Below are 22,548 nucleotides of genomic sequence, written 5' to 3'. Positions count from 1 at the left end.
GAGATGAGCTAGCCACACACCCTTCCCACTGCCCCTCCCCACAGAAGGTGTGGGGGGGCCTCAGCTTGGGAGGGCCACGTCTCACTGAGTCCGTGCAGAATGGACACAGCCTCACTGCTCCTGCAAAGGACCCCGGGCCTGAGGTGTAGGGTGCAGGGCACCGAGGTCCTCACCAGGTAACCGCAGGGTGACGACGCGATCAAACAGGTTCCTCTCCGCTGTCACCCGGTTCAGCACCTGGTTCAGCAGCTGTGAGGGCAGGACCCCGTTGGCGGGTGGAAGGACTCTCTGAGGGGTGACCCCCAGGGCACCACCCTCCTTGCCCAGACAGACACACCTGTGCAAGACGCTGAAGCAGCATCTCAGATGTAGGCTGAGTGGCGTCCAGGAATATCTCGGGCACTAGCGTGATAGTCATCTCCAGGACCCGCAGTAGGCTGACCGAGAGGTCAAAGCAGGTGGCACAAACCTTGAGCTGCCGGCTGTCCACGAAGTTCCGCTCCAGGCGCTCGGCGGCCTGCTGTATCTGCGTCACCAACAGGGGCACGGGCAAGGGTCAGTCCAGACTTGTCCCGCACAGGCTGGGCCCTGGGGTCAGCCCCACTCACCTCCTGGATCATGCCGATGAACTCCGAGAAAGCCCAGTTGAGCTGGTTGAGGACGCTGTTGAGGAAGCTGGGGGCCACGTCGGGGCCCTGCCGCAGCAGGTCGGCCATGTGCTGCTGCAGCAGCGTGGAGGGGCAGGGCTCTGCGGAGGGGCGGGCATCAGCAGGCAGCCACTGGCCCGGGCACGTCAGGGTCCTGCCTGGGGCTTGGGCTGAATCCCTGTCTCTGCTCTGCTGAACGGGGCTGCGGGATTGTTGACCCTCACATGCCAGCCCTCGCCGTCTCCCCACAGGTGTGGCACGCCCTTTGGGGAAGGCCAGATCTCGGACCACCTCACTCGGCAAGGCCGGCACCCCCAGAGTCAATGCTGGGCCCTGCTGTCCTCCACGGGCCTCTGCTGTCCTTGGTCTGGCCTTGGCATGTGGCCGAGGCGGTGGGCGCCAAGTCTGGGCTGATAGGCCACAGTAACCGGAGCCGTCGGCCACAGCCGGGCTGGCACCCCCAGCCCCCGTGCAAATCAATAGTTCTGCAGCAGGAGGACGCGGCTCAGGCTGCTGCCGTGCCCCATCTGCAGCTCAATTCCACCCTGGAGGCGAGACCAAGACAACTGGCAAGGGCTTGCTGTGCGACTTTGCACAAGACACCAGGCTTCCAGGGACACTCCCGGCCCAAGTACTGCATGCAGGGATAGAAACGGACCGTGTGGGCGAAGGGGAGCCACCATGGGGGGTCAGCACAGCCTCAGCAAGCTGGACAGTCCCAGAGCTGGACCAGGCCTCATGAAGGGCCAGTGTTCCCGTGCCTCTACACTGAGGGTGTGACCTCTGACTCTACCACATGCCCCTTCCTGGGAGCCCCAGGCACACCCTGTGGGGCTCTGGCCTCCCTCCACACTCAGTGGCACGGGGGAGGGCAGGGTTCCAGGGAGGGCAGGGAGCTGACTGAAAGGGCAAGGGCTAGGGGCCAGGAGGGCGGGGGGCAACGTGCCTGGAAGCTGCTGCCCACCCTGGCCACGCAGGGCTCCCAGCTGAATAACCACGGAAGTGGGGAGCAAGGGGAGCAGTTCCAGAGGGTCCCCCGGCTGGAAGGAAGCAGATTAACGGAAAGCCCAGGAGACAGACAGGGAGTCTGGGCCTCCCCAGCAGGCCAGGAGCAGGCACAGCACGGGCAGGAAGGCTCCCGGCCTGTGCTCCCCGGACACTCACTCTGGAGGCTAGGCAAGTTGGCGTCCTCAGGTTTAGTTTTCAGCAGGTGTGGCAGCCGGGTATAGCGGTACCCGAACCCGCAGCCCTGGGGACAGTGTCAGTGGGAGGTGAGCAAGCTGGGCGGTCCTGTCCCGCCAGCCTGCCGGGGCCACCTCTCACCAGCTTACCCGCCAGAGCCGCACCAAGATCCAGTTGGTCTGGGCCCAGGGCCGCTGCTCGTAGGGAGCCAGGAGGCTCCTCACCATGGCAATGCGCCTGCAAGGGCAAGGGTGGCGGTGTGGGGTGAGGCCAGTGTGGTGCCTTGCAGGCAGGCGCCTGCCCCGCCCCCAGCCCTACTCACTGCTCTTCCGGGATCCGCTCCACAGCCCGCAGGGAGTGCGGGTAGCACACGTAGCTGGCCAGGGCCTGCATCAGCGAGTCCCGGATGTCTGTCGGGAAAGGTCAGATGGCCTCAGCACAGGTCTGCCGTGTGCCCTGTCCCTGAGCCTCAGGCCCACCTGGCCAGCATTCGCACCGGAAAGAGCCAGCACCCCACCCCCGACCCTGTCGGGACCTCACCAGTGCCCACGATGCGGGTGTCAGCAAAATGTTTGGCGAGGATGGCAGCCAGGCGGGTCAGAGTCTCCTCATAGCCTGCAGGTGAGGGAGGAGTTGGTTGCTGGGAGTTGGGGGTGCCTAGAGGTAGGCATGTCACCCCCACCGTGACCCTTCCCTGGGAGTGGGTTTGGGGCATGAGCTTCAGAACTTGTTTCAAGGGCCAGTCTGGGCCCAGACAGCACCAAGATTTCGATGCATGCATTTGTTGGTACCCATGGGAGGACTGGGGTGACAGCAGGTCCCACAGGAGCCCCAAGAGCATGAGAACCCGTTCAAGCACAGTGCTCCCCATGGATAAAGCTTACTCCTCGGTCCATGGTGGGGAAGGGCAGATAGACCTCCTGGCTTGCCCAGCCAGCCTGGAGCCAGGGTCACCAAGGAGCTTGGGGGCTCCAGGAGACCACATAACTCACCCCTGGACCATGGTAGCACTATAAAGAATGTGCAAGTGGGTTCCTCACCCTCTAATTCTCTCAGGGATGTGGAAAAACATTAGTTCTGGGGCTGTCAGTACCACAGCAGGACACTGCACCATGTGGGTCTCTTGCACAGGGTTGTTTGATGGGGACAGAGCAGGTAGCTGCCTGCCCGTGCCAGGGCTAACCAGGGGGTCCTCGTCCACATTCTCCCCCGGTCTCATGGTGCCATCACCTGGGAGCTCCTCCATACTATGCACAGGGCCAAAGTAGTTCTTGAGGGCGCTGTAGCTGTTGATGGCCACGCTCAGGTAGAACTCGGGCATGAAGGCGAAGAGAGACCCTGTGCGGTCACCGTGCTCGATGGTCCGCAGGCAGACACGAAGCAGCCAGTAGATGTCTAGCATCTTCTCCTGCAAGGAGCATGGTATTGCTGAGCTGGTCTGGGGATCAGGCAAGGTCTCCCCAAGAAAACAGCATGAGAACAGGATCCCAAGGGAGAGTATGAAGGGGCCAGAGAGAGAGAACAGCAGGGAGGATGCTTGCCTTGCACATGGCTGACCCAGGTTTGATCCCAGGCATCCCATATGGTCCCCCGAGCACCACCAGGAGTGAAGAACCTGGTGGAGAGCCAGGAGGAACCCCTGACACTGCCAGGTGTGGCAGGGGGCTAGAATACACTGCAGGCACAGGGCACATCTAGCCGGAGGGGGTCCCCAGCGCAGCCCAGACTCTGGGCTGGAACCCTGCTCAGAGCAAAGGGCTGCAAGGGCAGGTGGACCAGGGCAGAAAGAATCTGCAACCCCACCTTGGTGCCAGACAGCTGTCACAGAGGCTGGATGTTCAGGCCTGGGGAGGCTGTGGCGGGCAGGGAAGGGCCACCCTCATTTCAAGGGTCAGAGAGCCTCTGCAGAGGTCAGAAGGGAGAAGCAGGGCACAGGGCACAGAGGTGCAGACGAGGAACATGAGCTGCTCAGTGATGCCCCCAAAGAGGAGGCGCCGAGAAGGCAGGAAGGGCTGGGGTCCGGCTCATAGCGGGAGATGGGGGGAAGCCAAACCGCTGGAGGCACAGTGGCCACCAGAAGCAAATGAGACCTGAGAAGGAGCCTGGTCTCCACTATGGGTCCAGACAGGCTGTCGGCCCACAGGAGGGCCCAGGAAGGGTCACTGCCCAGGACCAAGCTCCAGGCTCCACCTTAAGAAGGCATGGAGCAGGACTGTATGGAGACTTCCCAGGGGCTCTGCTGTCCAGCACCCAGGAGAGAGAGTGCAGGGGTTAAGGCACTTGCCTTGCCTCCCAGTGACCCTGGTTCAATTCCTGGCACCCACATATGGTCCCCCAAGCACCGCTGGGAGTCACTGCCAAGCACTGCTGGGTGGCCCAAAAAGCAACCAATCAATAAATAAAACCCAAGAAGCTGAACAGGTGTAAGCTAGAAATACTAAATAAACTTAGGAAATTTGCAGGATACAAAATGAACACAAAAATTATTTGCATTTCTTGGGACTGCAGTTACGATAGTACAGCAGGCAGGGTCCTTGCTTTGCCCATAGCTGACCAAGGTTTGATCCCTGGCACCTCATATGGTCTCCCTAGCCCACCAGGAGTGATTCCTGAGGCACAGAGCCAGGAGTAGCACTGTAGCACAATCGATAAGCAATGTCTTCCTATTGTTCATCAATTTGCTCAAGCGGGCACCAGTAACGTCTCTATTGTGAGACTTGTTGTTACTGTTTTTGGCCTATCAAATACGCCACGGGTAGCTTGCCAGGCTCTGCCATGTGGGTGGAATACTCTCGGTAGCTTGCTGGGCTCTCTGAAAGGGACGGAGGAATCGGACCCAGGTCGGCTGCATGCAAAGCAAACGCATTACCCGCTGTGCTATCACTCTGCCCAGAGTCAGGAGTAAGTTCTGAGAATTGCCAGGTGTGGCCCCAATACCACCTCCAATCTGTTTTTTTTTTCTTTTTGGGTCACACCTGGCGACGCACAGGGGTTACTCCTGGCTCTGCACTCAGGAATTACCCCCTGGCGGTACTCAGGGAACCATAAGGGATGCTGAGAATCAAACCCAGGTCGGCTGTGTGCAAGGCAAACGCCCTACCCACTGTACTATTTCTCCAGCCCCAGTCATTTTTTATTTCTATAAACTAGTAATGAGCAATTCAAACAAGAAAATTAAGAAAATAATTTCACTGATGCCAAAATGAGAAAGAATAAAATGTATAAACATAAATTTAACCAAATAGGAGCTGGAGAGACAGTACAGCAGGTCAAGCACTTGACTTGCATGTGACCTACCCAGCTTCAATCTCTAGCACTCCTATGTCTGTGACAGAAATGACTTCTAAGCACAGAACCACTGGGAGTAAGCCCTGAGCACCACCGGGTGTGGTCCCCAAACAAACAACAACAAAATTGAGAAATATTAAAAGGTACAAATAAATAAAAAGACATCCCCTGCTCACAGACAACATTTAACAGGGTTAAGATGGCCATACTATCCAAGACAAGCTACAGATTTAATGCAATTCCTATAAAAGTACCAAAGACATTTCTTGCAGAAACAGAAAACTCTATCCTAAAATTCATATGGGTCTCAATGGATCCCCCAAACAGCTGAAACAATCTTGAAATAGAACAAAGTTTGAGATCTCCCACTTTGAGTTCAAGGCATACTGCAGGAACCAGAGCTCACAACTGATCTGGGTTCGAACCCCAGCACCCCACATGGTCTTCCGAGCACTGCCAGACAGGTTTCTGAGTATGGAGCCAGGACTAAACACTGCCAGAGTAGCCCAGAAACAAAAACAAAACAAAGCAAAAAATTTTATTGCAAAGTCATAATAATTAAAAGTATGTATTTGCATGAAAACAAGGTATGCAGGGGCTGGAGAGAGAGTTCAGCAGTGCAGCCTTTGCCTACGGGGAGCCCAGGCTTGATCCCTGGCATTGCGAGGTCCCCTGAGCACCACAAGAGAGACCCCTGAGCACAGAGTCTCGAGTAATGTCAGGTATACCCCAGAACAAAAACAAAGAAAATATATGCAGGGAAAGCTGGAGAGAGACACGCAAAGGAGCAATTACTACACATTGGATCCTGACTACACACTGACTGCTAAAATTGGACCAAAACTTTAAAGTTAGTTGTTCAAACTATAGAGCTCTTGAAAAAAACATAAAAATTTTGAGGACTTGGATCTGACAATGATTTCTGGAATATAACAACAAAAGCACAGACAAGGAAATAAAATAAGGTTAAAATCTGCATCAAAGGACAGAGTATGGTGAAAAGATAACTCACCACAGAATGAGAGGAAACATTAGTAAAATATAATCCAATGAAAAATATACAGAACTCTACAAATTAATTACCTAAAATATCAAGAACACAAAACCTAGAAACCCAGTCTTTTTTTTTTTTTTAAATGGGCTTGAATTGGAATTTCTTCAGAGAAGATATAAAAATGGCCACTGAGCACATGAAAAGGTTTTTAACACTCACATGGGAACTCAATCAAAACTACAATGAAAGACTACCTCACACCCATTAGGCTGGCTACTATCAAAAAAGAAAAGAAGAAAAGGAGACAAGAGAAGAAAAGAAGGGAGGACGGGAAGGAATTGGTGTCCACAGGCCCTGCGGATGGGGCTGTGGCTGCACTGCCACTGGGGGAAGGGTGTCGAGAGACACCCAATACACGGAGAGCAGCCTCTGAGGGAGCCGAGTCGAGTCAGAGAGAAGGGGCGGACAGACACAGGATGGCTGTGCTCATTTATGGGATATTAAAAAAAATAGTATGAAAATAATACTAAAGGTAGCAGAGATGAGGGCCAGGAGGACAGGTCCATGGCTGGAAGTTTGCCACAAGTTATGGGGGAGTGTAGTTAGGGCAGAGAAAGGTCCACTCTAACAACGGAATTGGAAATGATCACTCTGACAAGCACTGAGTGCTCAAAGGAGGTAAAGTGATACACATGATAACCTTTCAGTGACAGTATTGCAAACCACCGTGCCTGCCGAGAGAGAGAGAGAGAGAGAGAGAGAGAGAGAGAGAGAGAGAGAGAGAGAGAGAGGAGAGAATGTGTATGGAGGGAGAGAGAGAATGTGAGGGGGCAGAGAAAGAGATCGAGGGGGGAGGGAGGAAGAGAGAGGAGGGAGCGAGAGAGAGAGAGAGAGAGAGAGAGAGAGAGAGAGAGAGAGAAGAAAAGTGTCTGCCACAGAGGCAGGCTGGGGAGGGAACATGGGGATGCTGGTGGTAGGAATGTGCTCTGCTGAAGAAGCCAAATGTTGGACTGAAATACAATCATGAACTTTGTAATTTTGTATCTCACAGCGAATCAATTTTTCTTTAAGTCCAACATTACTAGAAAGATATTACAAGGTGTTTTTTCTGAAATTGCCAAACCAAAAAAAACAAAAAAGAAATAAAAACTAATAGTTCTGCTTCTGGTATGGACCCAAAATAATTGAAAACCAGATGGTGGAAAGACACTTGCACACCTGCGATCACAGCAGGCGACCCTGCAGACAGGAGGAGATGGAAGCAATTCAAGCACCCGCTGACCCACGGCGGGAGAAGCAAAGTGCGGTCTCGGCAGAGTGGAAGGTTTTTCAGTCTTTATTTATTGATTTCTGAGCCACACCCGGCTGTGCTCTGAGCACAGGGACCACTCCTGGCGGGGCTCAGGGGACCACATGGGGTGCTGGGACTGAGCTCAGGCTGGCCGCTTGCCTGGAAGGTGCCCTACCCGCTGTGCTATTTCTCTAGCCTGTTATTCAGTCTTTCAAGGGCACATGTCACCGCTGGTCAACTGTGCGGCTGATAAAGGGACACATCAGGGGCAAAGGCAAGCGCCGTGGGCGTCCACTGCCACGCGGGCTGGACTAGGGAGTCGGATTAGGAGCCTGGCGGTGCTGGGGCTGAGGTGAGAGAGCAAGGAGCTGCTTCAGGGAACTTGCTGGAGTTCTGTGTGGCAAGAGGACAGGCCCTGCAGACTGACCACACAAGTGCGGATGCGCTTGACACCGCTGACCTCCCCGGGAGAACGCTGAGCTGGGGAGTCAGTATTTGACCACAATTTAAAACACGGTCAGGATGGTAACTGACGTGAGGGCTGTTTTACCGTCATGGCGCATGGGGAGGGGCAGGCTGCGTCCTGACAGAGCATGCTTGGCCCCAGGCCAGCCAGGCAGCAGCGTGAGGCAGGAGGGGACACAGGGGGTGCCCTGGCCTGGACACCGGGGGGTAGGGGGGCAACACGGGGCAGTAATGAAAGAATCCAAGGGTGGACCTGGGAGTCGAGTCTGACCACCACACTGCACGCTCTTGGGGAACTCCAAGGACAACTGCTCTGGGAGGACCGAGGCACCTGTCTGAGCTCATCACTGACGGGAGGGATCCTGGGGGCACCTTTGTGTCCCAGGAGTGAGGTGGGGGACCACAGCCCCTCGCCCCGGCCACCTGCACTCACCTGAGAGTAGACAGTGGCGTGGACCCAGGCAAGACGGCGACTCAGGTGGTCCAGTTTTTCTGAGAAAACCTTCTGGCTCTTGGTCAACTCTGCAAGGATGTCCTTCCTCTGCCAGGGAAGGAGAGACTCAGAGGACACGGCCCCGTTCAGACCCACTGCCCCCCAACACAGCAAGCAGGGCCCCCAGAGCCTGGGCTGTAGAACAGGGTGAGAGTCGCCCCCACAAAACGTGCAAGTTAGAAAATGCTGTGGGTCTGAGCACCCCAGGCCAAGGCAGGGACTGGCGGCAGATGGGACAGGGGTTCAGCCTGGACATGCCTGGCCCTGCTCCCCAGGCTGGAGCAGTCAGGGAGGGGGTGTCCAAAGGAGTGGGGGAGCCAGGTCCTGCTTCCTGTTGACTCTGCCCACGGGTTGAGGAAGCACTCAGAAGGAATCCATAATTGATGAGCCGGGCGGGTGTCAGCACTTAGGGCAGGGGAGGGGCTGGTGGAGGGGGGTGCGGGGATCACCTGGGCACAGGCCAGGGCTGGCTGGTGCAGCTTGTGCCAGGGACAGCCCTAGTAGCAGAGAGTCAGTCCAGGCTCTCCGTGCTTTGGGGGTCCCGGTGGGCTGCTGACCATCTGCAATACTCCTCAACCAGAGACACACCGCTTGTCCAAGTCTTACCCGCTTGGGGCAGCGGCGGATCTTGTCCTCTGTGTCCCTCAGAGCCATGGCGTACTCGTTTACATCATCGGAAACACCCACCATCTAGAGCATCAGATGTCACACATCCAGGGTGACCCCTGGGCACCGCGCCAGGCTGCTCCAGACCCAGTCTGGATTCCCCCAGCCCCACCGGAGACCCAGACCCCGCCCATAAAAGTCCGTAAGGCCCCGTCTGCACGGCATGTTTCTACACAGACACCAGTCCAGCAGAGCATGTACTCAGGTTATAAACACACGCACGCACACACAAGCACATATGTAGGCATGCAGACATACAAACATAGTACATATACACACGTACCAACACATGCACTCACACACAGCACATACACACATGTGCCAACATGCCTCATTCATAGCACATGCACACACATACCAACACATGAATACACACACAGAGCATACACACATACGCCCACACAGGCATGTACACAGAGCGCACACACATATACCTACATGTGCATACAACACACATGCACAAGCACACAGGTACATGCACACACGTGTGTGTGGACCTTGCCCAGCTGCTGGTGGACGCTGAGGTTGTACATCATGACGGCGCCATCAAGCACTTCCAGCAGCGAGTTCTCGGTGAGGGGCTTCTCAGGCTCCTCTGGGGGCCGGCCCAGCAGCAGACCCTCGTTCCAGTGGCCACCCTCAACTAGAAGGGGGGGAGGCGGGCTCAGGGTCAGGGTCCAGTCCACCACTCCGAGGCGAGGGCCTGCAGCTCTGGGACCTATTTCTGTGCTCAGGATCTCTTGCCCCAGGAGAGCACCCCCACCCCCCCCCCCCGGCTCCCGCCCCAGGGGGAAGCGGGTGCGCCTGCTGTGCCGCGGGCGAGTAAAGCTATCAGCACCAGCTGGGCCCGCCGCCACCTACTGTCCTCGCGCGTCCGCTGCTCTGCACTCAGCGTGCGGACCTTCACTTTCTCCGAGGTGCTCAGGGGCCGCCGAGGGGTCATCAGGCTCACGGCTGCTGTGCTAAGGAAGCGGTTGGCTCGGCCCAGGGTTGGAGAACTGAGCCAGCCAGGCCGGGGCAGGGGCAGCGCGCCCCCCATGGCCAGGGCCTGTATGGGGCGCTGTGGGAGAGAGGAGGCCAGACGCCACTCAGCTCCCCGGGACCGGGGCCCACGCGGGACTCGCAGGGCTCATGGGGCTGGGAAGGGCAGGGGTGGGCCTCCCTCCACCTCCAGCATGGGGGCCTGCTTGGGAGAACCCCCGCTGTGCAGGAAGGGGGGGTCCTGGCCACCCTCCCAACCCCCGCAACCCTTACAATAGAGGAAAGGCCCAAGAGTGGGCCCCCTGCCTGCCCCTACCGCGGCACCTGGGCCGCAGCTGGCGCCGGCTCCTCGTCCTCATCCAGGTCATCCATGGTGGCCGCCTGAAGCTCCAGCGGGTCAATCAGAATGTTGGCCTTGGACGCAAGGTCATCTGGGGACGGAAGGAGGTGCTCAGGCCGACGGAGGGGTGAGGGGCCCAGGCACAGAGCAGCGGGGGCTGAGGAATGGGCCTTGCTGGACCCATTTTCCACTGTACCTGATCTACTGTCCAGTGTCTGCACCTGACCTGTCCCCCCATCCAGGGTTCCGGTAGAGGGAGACGCTGTGTAAGTTCCCCAGCCACAGGGCCCTTCCATCCCAGCCTGCCCTGCATCCTGTCCCACAGACAAAAGGGGCACCCAAAGCTGCCGATGCATCTTTTCGCCCCACTCTGCACCTCTGCAGGGGCCGTGTCCATGCCTGTCACTACTGCTGCCTCAGACTTTCCCCTGCAGCACCCCAACTACCTTCCGTCCGTGGGCTGTGCTGGGCTATTCCTAGGTACCCTGCCTCGGCTTACACTGCTCCGGAGCAACCTGCGCTCACCCTGGAAGGAAGCACAGCACCCTCCCATCCCCACTGTGACATGAGACTCCCTCCAGTCAGGGCAGGGAGAGGGGCTCTGGCCTCAGGCTGCGGGAGTGGAGCAGTGGGCAGCCCTCCTGGTCCAGCAGGCAAGGGCTCTGGCGCCCTCTGGTGGGAACAAGGCAGCTAAACACCAGAGTAGAGAGGCAGGCAGCTCTCCTGGCCCAGCAGACAAGGGCTCCGGCGCCCTCTGGTGGGCACACGGCAACTAAACACTGGCGTGGAGCAACCTGGGGACTTTTCCCCATAGACTGCTTCCCCACGCTCCCCAGCCCTAGTGCACCTTTTAGGGTCTTCCGCAGGTGCGAGAGGAGGCCTCCAAGACGCTGCAGGTCAAAGTAGTCCACCTTGCCGTTATAGAAGATCTGGGGCGGGATGTAGGCCTCTGCGAGGAGTGGAAGGTCAGGCGCGCAGTGAGCCAGCAGGAAGACCTCCCCAGGTGCCCCCTTCTGTTCTGAGTGGGCACAGGGGGCTCCTGGTCTGAGCCCTCAGCCTGAGCAGGCACACTGTACTGCCCTCTCCAGCCATCTACCGCCAGGCCAGTGCCAGCAGCAGCACAAGCAGGACGAAAGGGCTCCTGGGGTTGCAGAGAGCACTGACCCGGCCCGTGGGATGTCCCCCAGAACAGAGGAGAGGAGGCTCTTACAGGCCCTTCTGCCCTTCAGCACCCACAGTCCAGACAAGGGACCTCAGACAAAGGACTGCAGAGAGGGCTCAGTGGACTTGCCCTGGGTGGTCAGGCACCTGTCCCTTGGAGACATACACTGAGGGAGGGTGGGACTTGACTAGGCAGGCTACTGGCCAGCTCCCACTACCCCTTGGGGTCCACATCCACAGCAGGGCTGCGCTGTCCAGCCCACTCACCCTCACTGAGGGAGGCGCGGGGGTTGGAAGCCTTGTGCTCATCCCAGTAGTAGCGCAGGGCAGAGATGAGCCGGTGCAAGAAGCAGACCATGTACTCCGGAGGGCAGAGCACGGGCAGATTCTGCAGGCACAGGGCAAAGGCTGTTGGTGCCAGGCAGGGGCCCGGCTTCCCCTCAGGCCCTATCTTTGGCCCTGGGGCTGGATGTGGAAGTGAGGGGAGCAGCAGGGGGCTGGGCTGGGCTGAGGAAACAGGGAGGTGCCAGAAACCAGGGTGCTGATTCTGAGGCACAGGGTCCATGTGGGTGGCCTGGTGGTCACTTACCCCCCGGCTGCTGGCATTCTCTTGCAGAAACTTCCGGAACTTGGTCAGGAAGATGTACCTCGAAGCCTCACCCTTCAGGGGTAGAAGAAATGAGGCTGCAATGATTAAGGGTGTTGGCCTGGTCCGCTTGGACCTGCCACGGGAACTTGAGCCAGCCCTTGCCCCCTTAGTCCCCCGTACCCCCGAGCCACTCACCCCATTGTCATCCTTGTTGTCCAACAGCAGCTTCAGGATCTGAACCTGCAGCTCCTCTACCACTGGGGTTGGGGACAAAGGGGCACAGAGCTTAGGCTCTCGGAAGTGGGGGGGCCGCAGCCACTCATCCAGATCGGGGTCAAGGCTCCAGCCCCAGGATTCCCTGGGCCCAACAGAGGCCTGATTCCCCAAGTTCAGAGGCACACAAAGCCCTTTTTTTTTTTTTTTGCTTTTTTTGGGGGGAGGTTCACACCCGGCAATGCCAGGGGTTACTCCTGGTGATGCTCAGGGGACCATATGGGATGCTGAGATTCGAACCAGGGTTGGCCGCGTGCAAGGCAAACGCCCTACCTGCTGTGCTATCGCTCCAGCCCCACAAAGCCCCTTTCAACACCTCCCCACACACTGAGCGCCCAAGGCCCAGGCTGACCTTCGATGCGCTTTTTGAGCCTCTGACAGCCCCGCTCATAGGCACGCCGCCTCAGCCGCTCCTCGGCCGTCTCATCCCTCACCTCCTTACTCTCTCGGCCCTAGGCAGGGGCAGGGGATGGAAGACAAGGTTCAGCCAGGCCGCACAGGAGCCGGTGCTGAGCACCCGGCCTGCGGGCAGGCCGAGCCCACCTCCTTGCTGGAGCGGTGAGGCCACCAGGTGGTGGGGATGAGCTCCTGCAGGCCCGCCTCCTCCACGCGCAGGGGGCTCTTGATGTAAAAGAAGACCACGGAGCGGAGCACGTCGAAGCTGATGGTCGTCAAGGCCATGCACCAAAGGGCGGCCCCACCCCCACCCGGTGCCCACCGCAGCTCTCCTATGGTCTGACTCTGACAAGGGGTCAGGCTGACAAGCAACGTGACTGTCAGGGCCACAGGCGAGGCAGCCCAGGTGCGAATGGGCTGGACACCTCTCTGAGCGCCCACCTCTGGCGATGGCCTCATGGAGGCCAGAGGCCTCACAGAGAGAGGATGGCCACAGCACAGACCGTTGGCCAGGGGCCCAGCGCTAGGCCCCCTCCCATGTGTGCCCTTCTCAGGAAAGCAGAAAGAGCTCCTGAAAGACCTCAGAGGAACCTCTGCCAAGGAAGGTGGGCATTTCCCGCAGGCAGAGAGGCCGGGCTCTGGCAGCCACACATCAGCAGGACACCAGCCTGCAGAGTGCCCCCGGGGCTGGCCACTGTGTCCTCAGCTCGGCGGGGCCCTGGGTCAATGACACACACACTCTGCCCCTCCTTAGCATCCCGGGGCCACGGGGCAGAGCCCACCCAGGGGCCGCTGTGGGACCTGCCTGGCAGCAAGGGGGGATACAGGACATTGCTGAGCAGAAACTTGCGTGACTTCTTGTGCTTCAGGATGGCGATGGTGAGCCGCAGGTAGTGGATCTGTGGGGAGGGGGTGCTCAGAGCAGGCAGGGGAGGCCCAGGGGCGCAGGGCGCAGATGGGCGGGGCTCCCACCTGCAGACTCAGGTCTGGGACAATGGGCGAGAAACGGTACAGCCTCAGCAGGGACATCAGCAACTGCTTGAGACAATCGTGGACCTCGTAGTCCTGGGGAAAGATGCCAGGCTGTGCGTCTACCAGCTGGGGGCCTCTCCCCAAAGCCCCCATCAGTCCGCTCCACCAGGCAGGGGTCGCAGCCCAGTCCAGAGGGGGCATCTCACCTCCATGAAGAGCCACAGCAGATCCAGGACTTGGTGCACCAGGGCCTCCGCCTTGGCGGGGCTGCCTGCCTCCACACTGTCCAGCAGGAAGCTCATGAGCACGGCCTCCACCAGGTAAACCTGGCGCTGTAGGAGGCGGCACAAGTGAGGCAGGGCGGCCACCCCCCCCCTCAGGCCCCCCAGGCATAAACTATGGGCCCAGAGCCCATAAGCAACCCGAGACAGATGCCCCTGCTGGGGTCTGGGTGATATCCAAGAGCCACCAGTCCACAATCCCTCTGGGGCTGGGACACGCTGAGGTCACACCCCTGACATCTTTCTAAGACACTCAACACTCTCATAGGACACATCACCTCCCCCACTGCTGCCACCCTTCAGGGGTAGGGTGCTGGATGGGGTCTGCCCCCCTCATGCCCCACCATGGGTACTCACCAGGAGCGGGGCAAAGTGGTGGAAGATGTGGGCCAGTGTGAGCAGGACCGTGGGCTGGCCCTGCAGCTGCCACTCGGAGCTCTCCTTCTCCACCAGCCGGCCCTCCTGTTGGGAGCAGGGGCATGACAATGAGGGGCAGAAGGATGCAGGAGGCACCCAGCTCCCCCCCTGCACAGACCTCAGCTCACCACAGGGTCTAGTTCCACGCTGAGCACGGCCCGGAAGCAGCCCAGCAGCTTCTGTGCCCGAACCAGGTCGGCCTTCGGGGGGTCCTGCAGCGGCCGGTAGCCTGGCACTGGGTAGGTGCCACCGAGTTAAGCCGGAAATAACCTGATCTGTGACACACAGGCTCCTCCCTCCAGAAAGCCCTGCCCTGGACCTCAGGGCTGCAGAGGAGATGGCTTGGGGTCCACCCTCACTTTCCGGTACCCTCTCCAAAGCATTCCCGAGCCACTCCATGCATGCCATGTTTGATGGAGACGGCACTGGAACCCACCAGGCAGGCTGTGGAACCGCCTGCCACCAGGCCGTTGGACTCCTGGGACAGGGAACCCCCATCCCGGTACCCCCAAAAGCTTCCAGGCAGCCACCACACACTTTCCCAGAAGGATATCGCAGGGGACGGCTGCCGAAGTTGAAGGCCACGGACTCTTTGAAGGAAAGGCTGATGGCGGGGAAGTAGGCCATGCCCGCACCCCTGGACAAGTTCTCGAAGGCGGTGCCCAGTGACACGCCATTCCTGGGGTGGAAGGGAGTACCCGTGAGCCAGTGACCAGTGGAAGGTGGCTGAGAGCGGGGGCTATTCTCTAAGCTATCAAACCCAGCCCGGCCTGCCTGCAGGGACGGAAACTGAATGCAGTCCAGGAGGCGCAGAGGCCAGGCTTTGGGCAGGCACAGGACACTCACAGGCAAAAGGACAGAGTACCATCATCTAGGTCGATCAGACAGCTGACGATGTCCCCCGCCGCCCACGCCTGCCAGGGAAGAGGGTTACAGGCATGCGGGAGCCCCTCCTGGACCCTCCCAAGTCCCTCAGGGCTGCCTAGATGGCTGACGGGCAGGGGGAGTGGGCCACAGGGGACCTGATCTCACCTTGCCGTAGTTCGTCGTGGTCACGTTCCACTTGCGCACCCGATTGCCGTCGTAGGCGTAGGAGTTGTGAGTGTCGCCGACCCCTTCCTGGAGAGGAAGCCTTAAGGTCTGAGCGAGGCGGGGAAGGGCCAGATCTACCTGCTACCCACCCACTGGTGGGGGGGATCCCACAAGTACCAGGATGGGGGGGTGAGGGGGGAGGGGAAGGCTGGTTTTCTGGGCTGGTCTGCCACGACGAGGTGGACAGGCCCCTCCTCCACAGACCATCGGAGCGAATGCAGCAGGCCTGGGGAAGGCAGGTGACCTGGAGGGCCCCCCACACACCTCCTGATTGAAGCGGCAGTTGATGGTGCACCAGCCGATCTGCATCAGGCCCTGGGAGGAGATGAGCACCTCGTAGACCCATTTCCCTGCAGAGAGTCGAGTCAGGCGCAGCAGAGGGCCGAAGGCTGCCGGCAGCCTCAGGTGTGGGCCCACACTCCTCCCGCAGCCTGGGCCCCGCCTCACCTTTGTACACACACGTGGTGGAGCGGATGGTACCGAAGTTGCTGTGTCCAATCACCTGAGCGAAGAGCAGAGGAGTGAGCCTCCTCCCAGGGGGCATGACAGCGCATCGGGGTGGTGGTCTGGCCTGAGCATGGCTGTGGGGCCGGGCCGGCGGGGAGCAGGATGGGAAGCACTCAGGGGCCCGGTCCCACCAAGAGGCCTTCAGGGCTATGTCAGGAGGTTTGAGGGGCCGGGGACTCCCAGCGCAGGTCTGGGGCTGCAGTTTCACCAGACCCTGGCCTGAGGAGCTTGGGAGAGGTGCTTGGGCCGGGGTTGGGGGTGGGGGAACACCTTGCTCTTACTCACCCCCAGGAGGTCATCGTCCACCAAAAGCAGCCCCTCGAAGCCACTGGTGTGGTCTAGGACCACAGTGGAGGGACCCAGGCGCCCTTCGACCTGTCCTAAAAGGGGGACAGGTGGGTGTGGGATCGGGTCGGGTTGGACAGGAAGTGCAGAATGCGTGAAGATTCCCCAGGGCAGGCCCACAGAATCCCTGGGCCCAGCACTGGCTCCCCCAGGTCCGTTCCAGAACCACCACATACCCTGGCTCTCCTCATCCTCACTGTCCACCTGCAAGAGCTGGTCCAGATGCCCTGGCAGGTTCTGGAAGGTCAGGGGTTTCCTGGGGAGAGCGAAAGGCTGCGAGGGGCCCAAATGTCCTTGAAACCAGCCGAGAACACTGAGCCCCGTCCCCACACCCTCTCCCCGAGGCTCGGAGCCTCAGGCTCCTGCAGGAGTTTCACTGAGCCCGAGCATGCCTGGGGCTGGAGGCAGGACTGTCGGGGTGCCCTGAGATCTAAACAGTCCTTGGAACTAAATCCTCCTCCCTCACCTGTGAGAGGGACAGCGGGTAGCCAGAGAGACGGCTCAGGGTTGCAAGCATGCCCCATGTGCCCTATCCCTTGTACCAAGCACTGCTGGGAGCAGCCCTTAAGTACCGAGCTGGGAGTGGCCCCAGGGCACCCCCGGGCATGGCCCCAAACCCAACTAAAAGGGCCTGCAGTGTCCATAACCTGTCCGCTCTCCACGGTGGCTGTGCTGACTCCACCTGGGAGAAGCGCCAACCCCCGCTAGGTCTGTGCCCAGGACAGTGAGTCCAGTCCCTGACTCCAGGCCTGGGGACTCAGCCAGGAGAGTCTATGTGAGACTCTGTCACACGCGTCCCCACAGCAGCAGGGCTCTGAGCCCCTCGGCTCACCCGGCTGCTGGCCAGCTCTGTCTCAGACCCACGTCTGCAGGTCAGGAGAGCACAGGGTCACCTATCTACCACCTGTCCTGGCCAGAGCGACTTGAAAACGAATCGGTCTGCCTGGCCTCCTCATCTTCCCAGCACGCATGCATGGAGGAGACAGTGTCCCATCTGAGGCCGGCCGGCCCTGTCCCAAGTCCAGCTGCTAAGAATAGCAGGGGAGGGGTGGTGGGAAGGAGCAGGGCTCAGGGAGCGCCAAGGCGCGATGCCCAGCTGGGTCCAGCAGCCTGCCCGCACCTGCTTCTCCCTCTTAGATGCCAGTTCCAGCCCCAACTGTCCTCTCAGAGCAAGTGTGGGGAGGGGATGCGGAGGGGCCAAAGCACCAAACCTCCGGTGAGGCAGCTGGAGGCCAGGCTCAGGGACCACAGCTCACAGCTCCAGTCTCTGGCTGGGAGCCACAGCTGTCCCTGGGCTGGTGGCGGTGAAGCCTGAAGCCTCATACTAGGACTGAGCCCAGCCTGGGGGTGGACGAGGGGAGCCCCATCAGCAGCACCAAAAGCTGAGGCTGCCCCTGTCCGCAAACACCCTAATGGCCCGGAGGTGCAAGGCTCCCCATTCGCAGTTCTTCCTGCCCGCCACCTGGGAAGGCTCTTCCTGCCTCACACTTGCTCCAAGGGCAGCTGTGGGCCCCGAGTGCCTGCAGTGCTGCCCACCTGGCCAGTCCCATTCTCTGCCCACCTACTTGGCGCCCCCCCACCCCCGCTTCCGGTCCCAACCTGAGGCTTGGCATCAGCATCACCACTGAGGTTCCCTCCCTGCCACTATCTCTTCTCTTGGCTGCCATGGCATCAGTGGTGCTGGGGCCTTTCTGGCACCAGAGGAAGTAGGGAGAAGGCCCCGGGACGGGCCAGGGCTAGGGTTGGGGTGGACAGAGCACTGGCCCTCCAGAAGTAGGAAGCCTTTGGCAACTACACAGGCAACACCGCTGCCCTCGTGCCTTCCTGGAGAGCAGAGTAGGGGCAAGTGATGAAGCCAAGCGGGCACACAGCTGAGACACAGAAAGACAGAATGCAGGGAGGGAATCTATGTGACGATCGAGAGAAGCGGTTCAGTGAGAGTCTTCAAAGTGCAGTTCAGGGGCTGGAGTGATAGCACAGCGGGTAGGGCATATGCCTTGCACGCGGCCGACCCGGGTTCAAATCCCAGCATCCCATATGGTCCCCTGAGCACCTCCAGGGGTGATTCCTGAGTGCATGAGCCAGGAGTGACCCCTGTGCATCGCCGGGTATGACACACACACACAAAAAAAAGCAAAGTGCAGTTCAAATGTGCCAGCCACACAATCATGACCCTGGGCATGACCTCAACACTTGATTATGGAAGCGAAAACCCCTCTGAACCACAGCAGTGTTCAGGGCTATGGCAGACCCTTAGCAATATAGGATGTCCTGGAGGGTCGATCTGCCAATGTAGAAAAACATCCCAGGGTGTAACAAAAAAGAGGTTTTCAACCCCATGTATGTATATATAGAACATCTGTGTTGTGGCAGCTACACCCAGTGGAGTCGGGGGTGGGAAGGGGGGACTGAACTTGGCCTTGTACATGCAAAGGCCAACCCCTCGAACCCCACCTCTGGCCCCTTGCAGGGTTTGGAGTGAGAGATGTGTTTATCACTTTCATGGCAGCAATGGTTTCACAGGCTGTTCATTTAAGATTTACTGAATGATGCACTTTCAAATACATGTATATAGGGGCCAGAGAGACAGTACAGTAGATAGGGCGCATGACTCGACGTAGCCGACCCCGGCATCCCATATGGTCCCTGAGCCCTGCCAGGAATGATCCCTGAGCTCAGAGCCAGAGCCAGGAGTACGCCCTGACCACCACTGGTTGTGGCCCAAAATAAATAAATACATGCATGTGTTGAACAATGAAATACTATGCAGCTCGAAGAAAGAAGAAAGAAAATCATAAAATCTGTGACACAAATGGAATTGGAGGATATCACACTGAGTGAAGTCAGAAAGAAAGTGACAAATACAAAGTGGTCTCTCTCAGATGTGAGACTTAAAGATCCACACCCAGATAGCAACAAAGGGCCAAAGGCAATGCAATGGGGGGGGGCCTTGGGACAGAAAGGTGGGTTCACTAGTGTGATGTTGGAATTATGTACATGGGAAACCGCCATAAACAGTATTGTAAATCACAGAGCCTCAATCAATAAAAGTCTTAAATAAATAAATATATGTATTTATTACATGTCAATTATTCCTGAATAAAATTTCCATGTCTTTTTTTTTTTCCTGTAGTGCCAGGGCTTGGGCCCAGGGCTCACACATGCAAGGCAAGTGTTCTATTGCTAAATCACATTTTTGACCCTGAAAAAAACTTCTTTTCTAAAAAAAACATAAATTTTAATGTATGCTAAAAACACATGACAAAGTTTTTAAAACATGTTTTACATGGCCTAGCCCAAACAAGGGATTGGAGCGACAGCACAGTGGGTAGGGTGTTTACTTTGCATGTGGCTGACCCAGGTTCTATTCCTCCCTCTCGGAGAGCCCGGCAAGCTACCGAGAGTATCCCGCCCGCATAGCAGAGCCTGGCAAGCTACCCGTGGTGTATTCAATATGCCAAAAACAGTAACAAGTCTCAAAACGGAGACGTTACTGGTGCCCGCTCAAGCAAATCAATGAACAATGGAACGACAGTGCTACAGTGCAGCCCAAACAATACACATTATAAGACAGACAAGAGAGGAGGATCAAGCGTGCAGTTCAGCAGCTGGACATCAGACTTGCAAGTGTGAGGCCCTGCGTCTGAGTCTGGTATCACCAAAAAATAGAAAGAGCTTCAATCCTGGTTCAATCCTTGAACTGCATATGGTCCCTTGAGCACTTGAGCACTATTAGGTGTACATCCTGCTCCCCCACCCAATCCCCCCCACCAAAAAAAAAGGAGAGAGAGAAAAAAGAAAACACACAGGAGGGGCCAAGGACAAAGTTCTTTGGTAGAGTTCATGCCTCACATGAACAGGATTCTGGGTCCAATTCCAGCAACGCACCACCCCCACCACCAAAAAAAGAAAAAGAGAAACACTCAAAATGGTCTTGCTAATGATCTTTCATCTACCTGGTTCTAATTTTTTTGCTAAAGTGCAGTTATCATTTGGGAGACATAATAAATTTGCAGGGGAAAATGGTACCTACACGTGGCAGATTCAGGCAGAGGCGAGAGAGAGCCAGGCTGCACACTGAGCATGGGGCGAGTGTGAGGGGCTAAGCTAAACGCTGGGTCCCTGACCAAGGAAAAGAAGTGCCAGCTGCTGGGGGGGCGGGGAGAAGTGGGGTCTGGAAGACAGACTCGCTGCCCAAGTTCTTACACACAGGTGTTCTCCTTTCTCATCCTTACACAGAGAGAATGCAGCCAGCAAGCTATGGAGGGGCTGGTCCCATGAGGGGGGAAATCCACTCCACATACCTGCCGGCGGCGGCTGTGGCGGGGGCCTGGTCAGGTGAAGAGAAGATGCGGTGTAGGTAATCATTCAGCAGCTTCTCGGGCACAATGCCTGAATGACATGTCAGGAGAAGGGTGACATGGTGTAGTGAGGCTCCCAGTGGGGTGACCCTAGACAACTCTCCATCCCAGGGGTCAGCCTGTGAGAAGTTGGGCTCACTCCTCCATGCAAGGTTTTTGGTGGACAGAGCTGGCCGGAGGCTCATGTTATGCAGGATTCTGCCACCGCCTTGATCTCTTCCTTCCAGGCCTCAACACAAGATGCCTCCCCACAACCCTGCCAGCCCATACCTGTGACCCTGGATTTCTCAGCTTCGGACGTCAGCCTATAGCTCTTGCGGGGGAAAGACACGCCAGACCCCTTAGATGCCATCCTTCATCTCTTGCAGGCAGTCAGCGGTCCTGGGGGCTGGGCCAGAGCAGAGCTTGTCTCAGGATCCCCAAACTAACAGGGCTCTCAGGCAGGTGGGGTCAGGTGCATGCACACTCACACCAACCCTTTGGGAAGAGGCAAGCAGCGGCCCTCAGCTTCCCACACAGTGAGGCCCACGTGGCAGGCCTCACCAAGTTCCAGTGCTCAGCAGGGAGTCTGACCGGAAGCAGGTGCCAGGGAATGATGTTTGTTGAACCAAACTAACCGCTTCCGTCCTGGGAAAACCAGACCAAGGTGTCCTATGTGAATGACCCATAGGCAGAGACCCTGTCGCCTTCCAGGAGGCACCAAGTGTCCAGCTTGGACCAGAAGTGAGAGCCCCTGCCCCACTCTCAGAGGGCAGTCCACCTCTGGGTCCTGTGTTCCCCCTCACGCACAGCCTTGCACTCCATCAGGGCATGGCACCCCGGCACTCACTGCCTGTTCATCCCTCACACATGGGAGGTGCCCTAGCTCCCGGGAGCCCAAGGTTGGCACTGGCCTAGCGCTGCCGTCACCATGGTCCTCTGTGGCCACAGGTGGCTCCTTAAGTCTGAATTCAAGTTTAAAAACATGAACATTTCGAGTCTCACTTCTCTTGGCCCTATTGGGAGGATTCAGTGGCCACAAGCGGCCCGCGATGACAAGCATGGAACATTTTCCCAGCGCCAAAAGTTCTATCACCCGTCGTGGCTCTCCACACTCCCTGAGGCTCGCTGTCCTATGGTCTTATCTCACCTCGCAGTCCTCCGATCGCGCCACACCCCCGTCCCTCGTCCCCCCCACGCGCCCGCCACCAGCCTCGCAGCCCCCGACGGGAGTGGGGGGGGCGCGACTCTTTCCTACCCGGTCCCCCACCCCTGGCCCGTTGCGGGGTCCCGGCCCGCGACACCCCTCACACGGGCGCAGGTGCAGGGCGGATGGGACGCGGCCGTCACTCATTTGATCGCTATCTGTCGGACAGCCAGCCACTCCGGGGAGAGGGGGGGCAGGGGCTGCGCAGCAGGAGACAGGTGCCCATCCCGTCCACGTCCATCCCGTGCAGCCTCGGGGAGGCGTGCGGGCTGCGATCTCACAGGTCCCACCTGGGAGCCCAAGGACGAGAAGGGCAGCGCCTGTCCCCCCCAGCTCGTCCCCACCCGGCCCCACGCTCGGGAGGCTCCTCCAGGCCGGCTCCAGCCGGAGCCCCGCATCGCGGGGCTGAGACTCGCACGGCGAGCCCTCTCGCACCGGACCCGCCAAGGCCGCGAGGGGGAGCCGCGGGGACCCGCCCCACTCCGAGCCCGGCCGCCCCTCACTCACCCCCAGCTCCGGCCGCCTTGTCCCGGCTCACGATATCCGCCCGGCCTCTCGGCTACGGCGCCCGGCCGGGGCCAAACTGCGCGCCGGCTGCGCACGCGCACGCGCTCATCCCGC

At 58.6% G+C, this 22,548-nt stretch overlaps 1 protein-coding gene across 8 annotated transcripts in view; it reads right to left on the bottom strand.

Annotated features, from left to right (window-relative positions):
* The window catches only part of RNF123 (ring finger protein 123), a 26,823-nt gene extending 4,275 nt beyond the window's left edge, over positions 1-22,548 (bottom strand). Inside the window, exons 1-35 of one of the 8 annotated variants that reach the window (XM_055135976.1) lie at positions 22,435-22,548; positions 21,218-21,368; positions 21,012-21,129; positions 20,685-20,772; positions 16,557-16,636; positions 16,321-16,415; positions 15,976-16,030; positions 15,793-15,878; positions 15,469-15,555; positions 15,283-15,350; positions 14,990-15,115; positions 14,565-14,679; positions 14,377-14,481; positions 13,945-14,070; positions 13,739-13,831; positions 13,592-13,665; positions 12,914-13,031; positions 12,723-12,822; positions 12,293-12,354; positions 12,098-12,169; positions 11,776-11,896; positions 11,195-11,296; positions 10,332-10,438; positions 9,888-10,086; positions 9,524-9,669; positions 8,967-9,050; positions 8,301-8,408; positions 3,060-3,237; positions 2,370-2,444; positions 2,152-2,239; positions 1,979-2,066; positions 1,812-1,896; positions 609-748; positions 338-526; positions 174-249 (exon numbers count right to left, since the gene is read on the bottom strand). In XM_055135976.1, coding sequence (XP_054991951.1) covers positions 174-249; positions 338-526; positions 609-748; positions 1,812-1,896; positions 1,979-2,066; positions 2,152-2,239; positions 2,370-2,444; positions 3,060-3,237; positions 8,301-8,408; positions 8,967-9,050; positions 9,524-9,669; positions 9,888-10,086; positions 10,332-10,438; positions 11,195-11,296; positions 11,776-11,896; positions 12,098-12,169; positions 12,293-12,354; positions 12,723-12,822; positions 12,914-13,031; positions 13,592-13,665; positions 13,739-13,831; positions 13,945-14,070; positions 14,377-14,481; positions 14,565-14,679; positions 14,990-15,115; positions 15,283-15,350; positions 15,469-15,555; positions 15,793-15,878; positions 15,976-16,030; positions 16,321-16,415; positions 16,557-16,636; positions 20,685-20,772; positions 21,012-21,093 — 3,418 coding nt within the window. In that variant the 5' untranslated portion in view covers positions 21,094-21,129; positions 21,218-21,368; positions 22,435-22,548. Of the gene's footprint in view, positions 1-173; positions 250-337; positions 527-608; positions 749-1,811; positions 1,897-1,978; positions 2,067-2,151; positions 2,240-2,369; positions 2,445-3,059; positions 3,238-8,300; positions 8,409-8,966; positions 9,051-9,523; positions 9,670-9,887; positions 10,087-10,323; positions 10,439-11,194; positions 11,297-11,775; positions 11,897-12,097; positions 12,170-12,292; positions 12,355-12,722; positions 12,823-12,913; positions 13,032-13,591; positions 13,666-13,738; positions 13,832-13,944; positions 14,071-14,376; positions 14,482-14,564; positions 14,680-14,989; positions 15,116-15,282; positions 15,351-15,468; positions 15,556-15,792; positions 15,879-15,975; positions 16,031-16,320; positions 16,416-16,556; positions 16,637-20,684; positions 20,773-21,011; positions 21,130-21,211; positions 21,369-21,978; positions 22,355-22,434 lie in introns of those variants that run through there. The other 7 variants (XM_055135971.1, XM_055135974.1, XM_055135970.1 and 4 more) reach the window with 7 other exon arrangements.

Source organism: Sorex araneus, chromosome 4, assembly GCF_027595985.1.
Source record: "Sorex araneus isolate mSorAra2 chromosome 4, mSorAra2.pri, whole genome shotgun sequence".
Lineage (NCBI taxonomy): Eukaryota > Metazoa > Chordata > Mammalia > Eulipotyphla > Soricidae > Sorex > Sorex araneus.
Note: the sequence above shows the minus strand (reverse complement) of the source record. Positions and strands in the feature narration are given on the sequence as shown.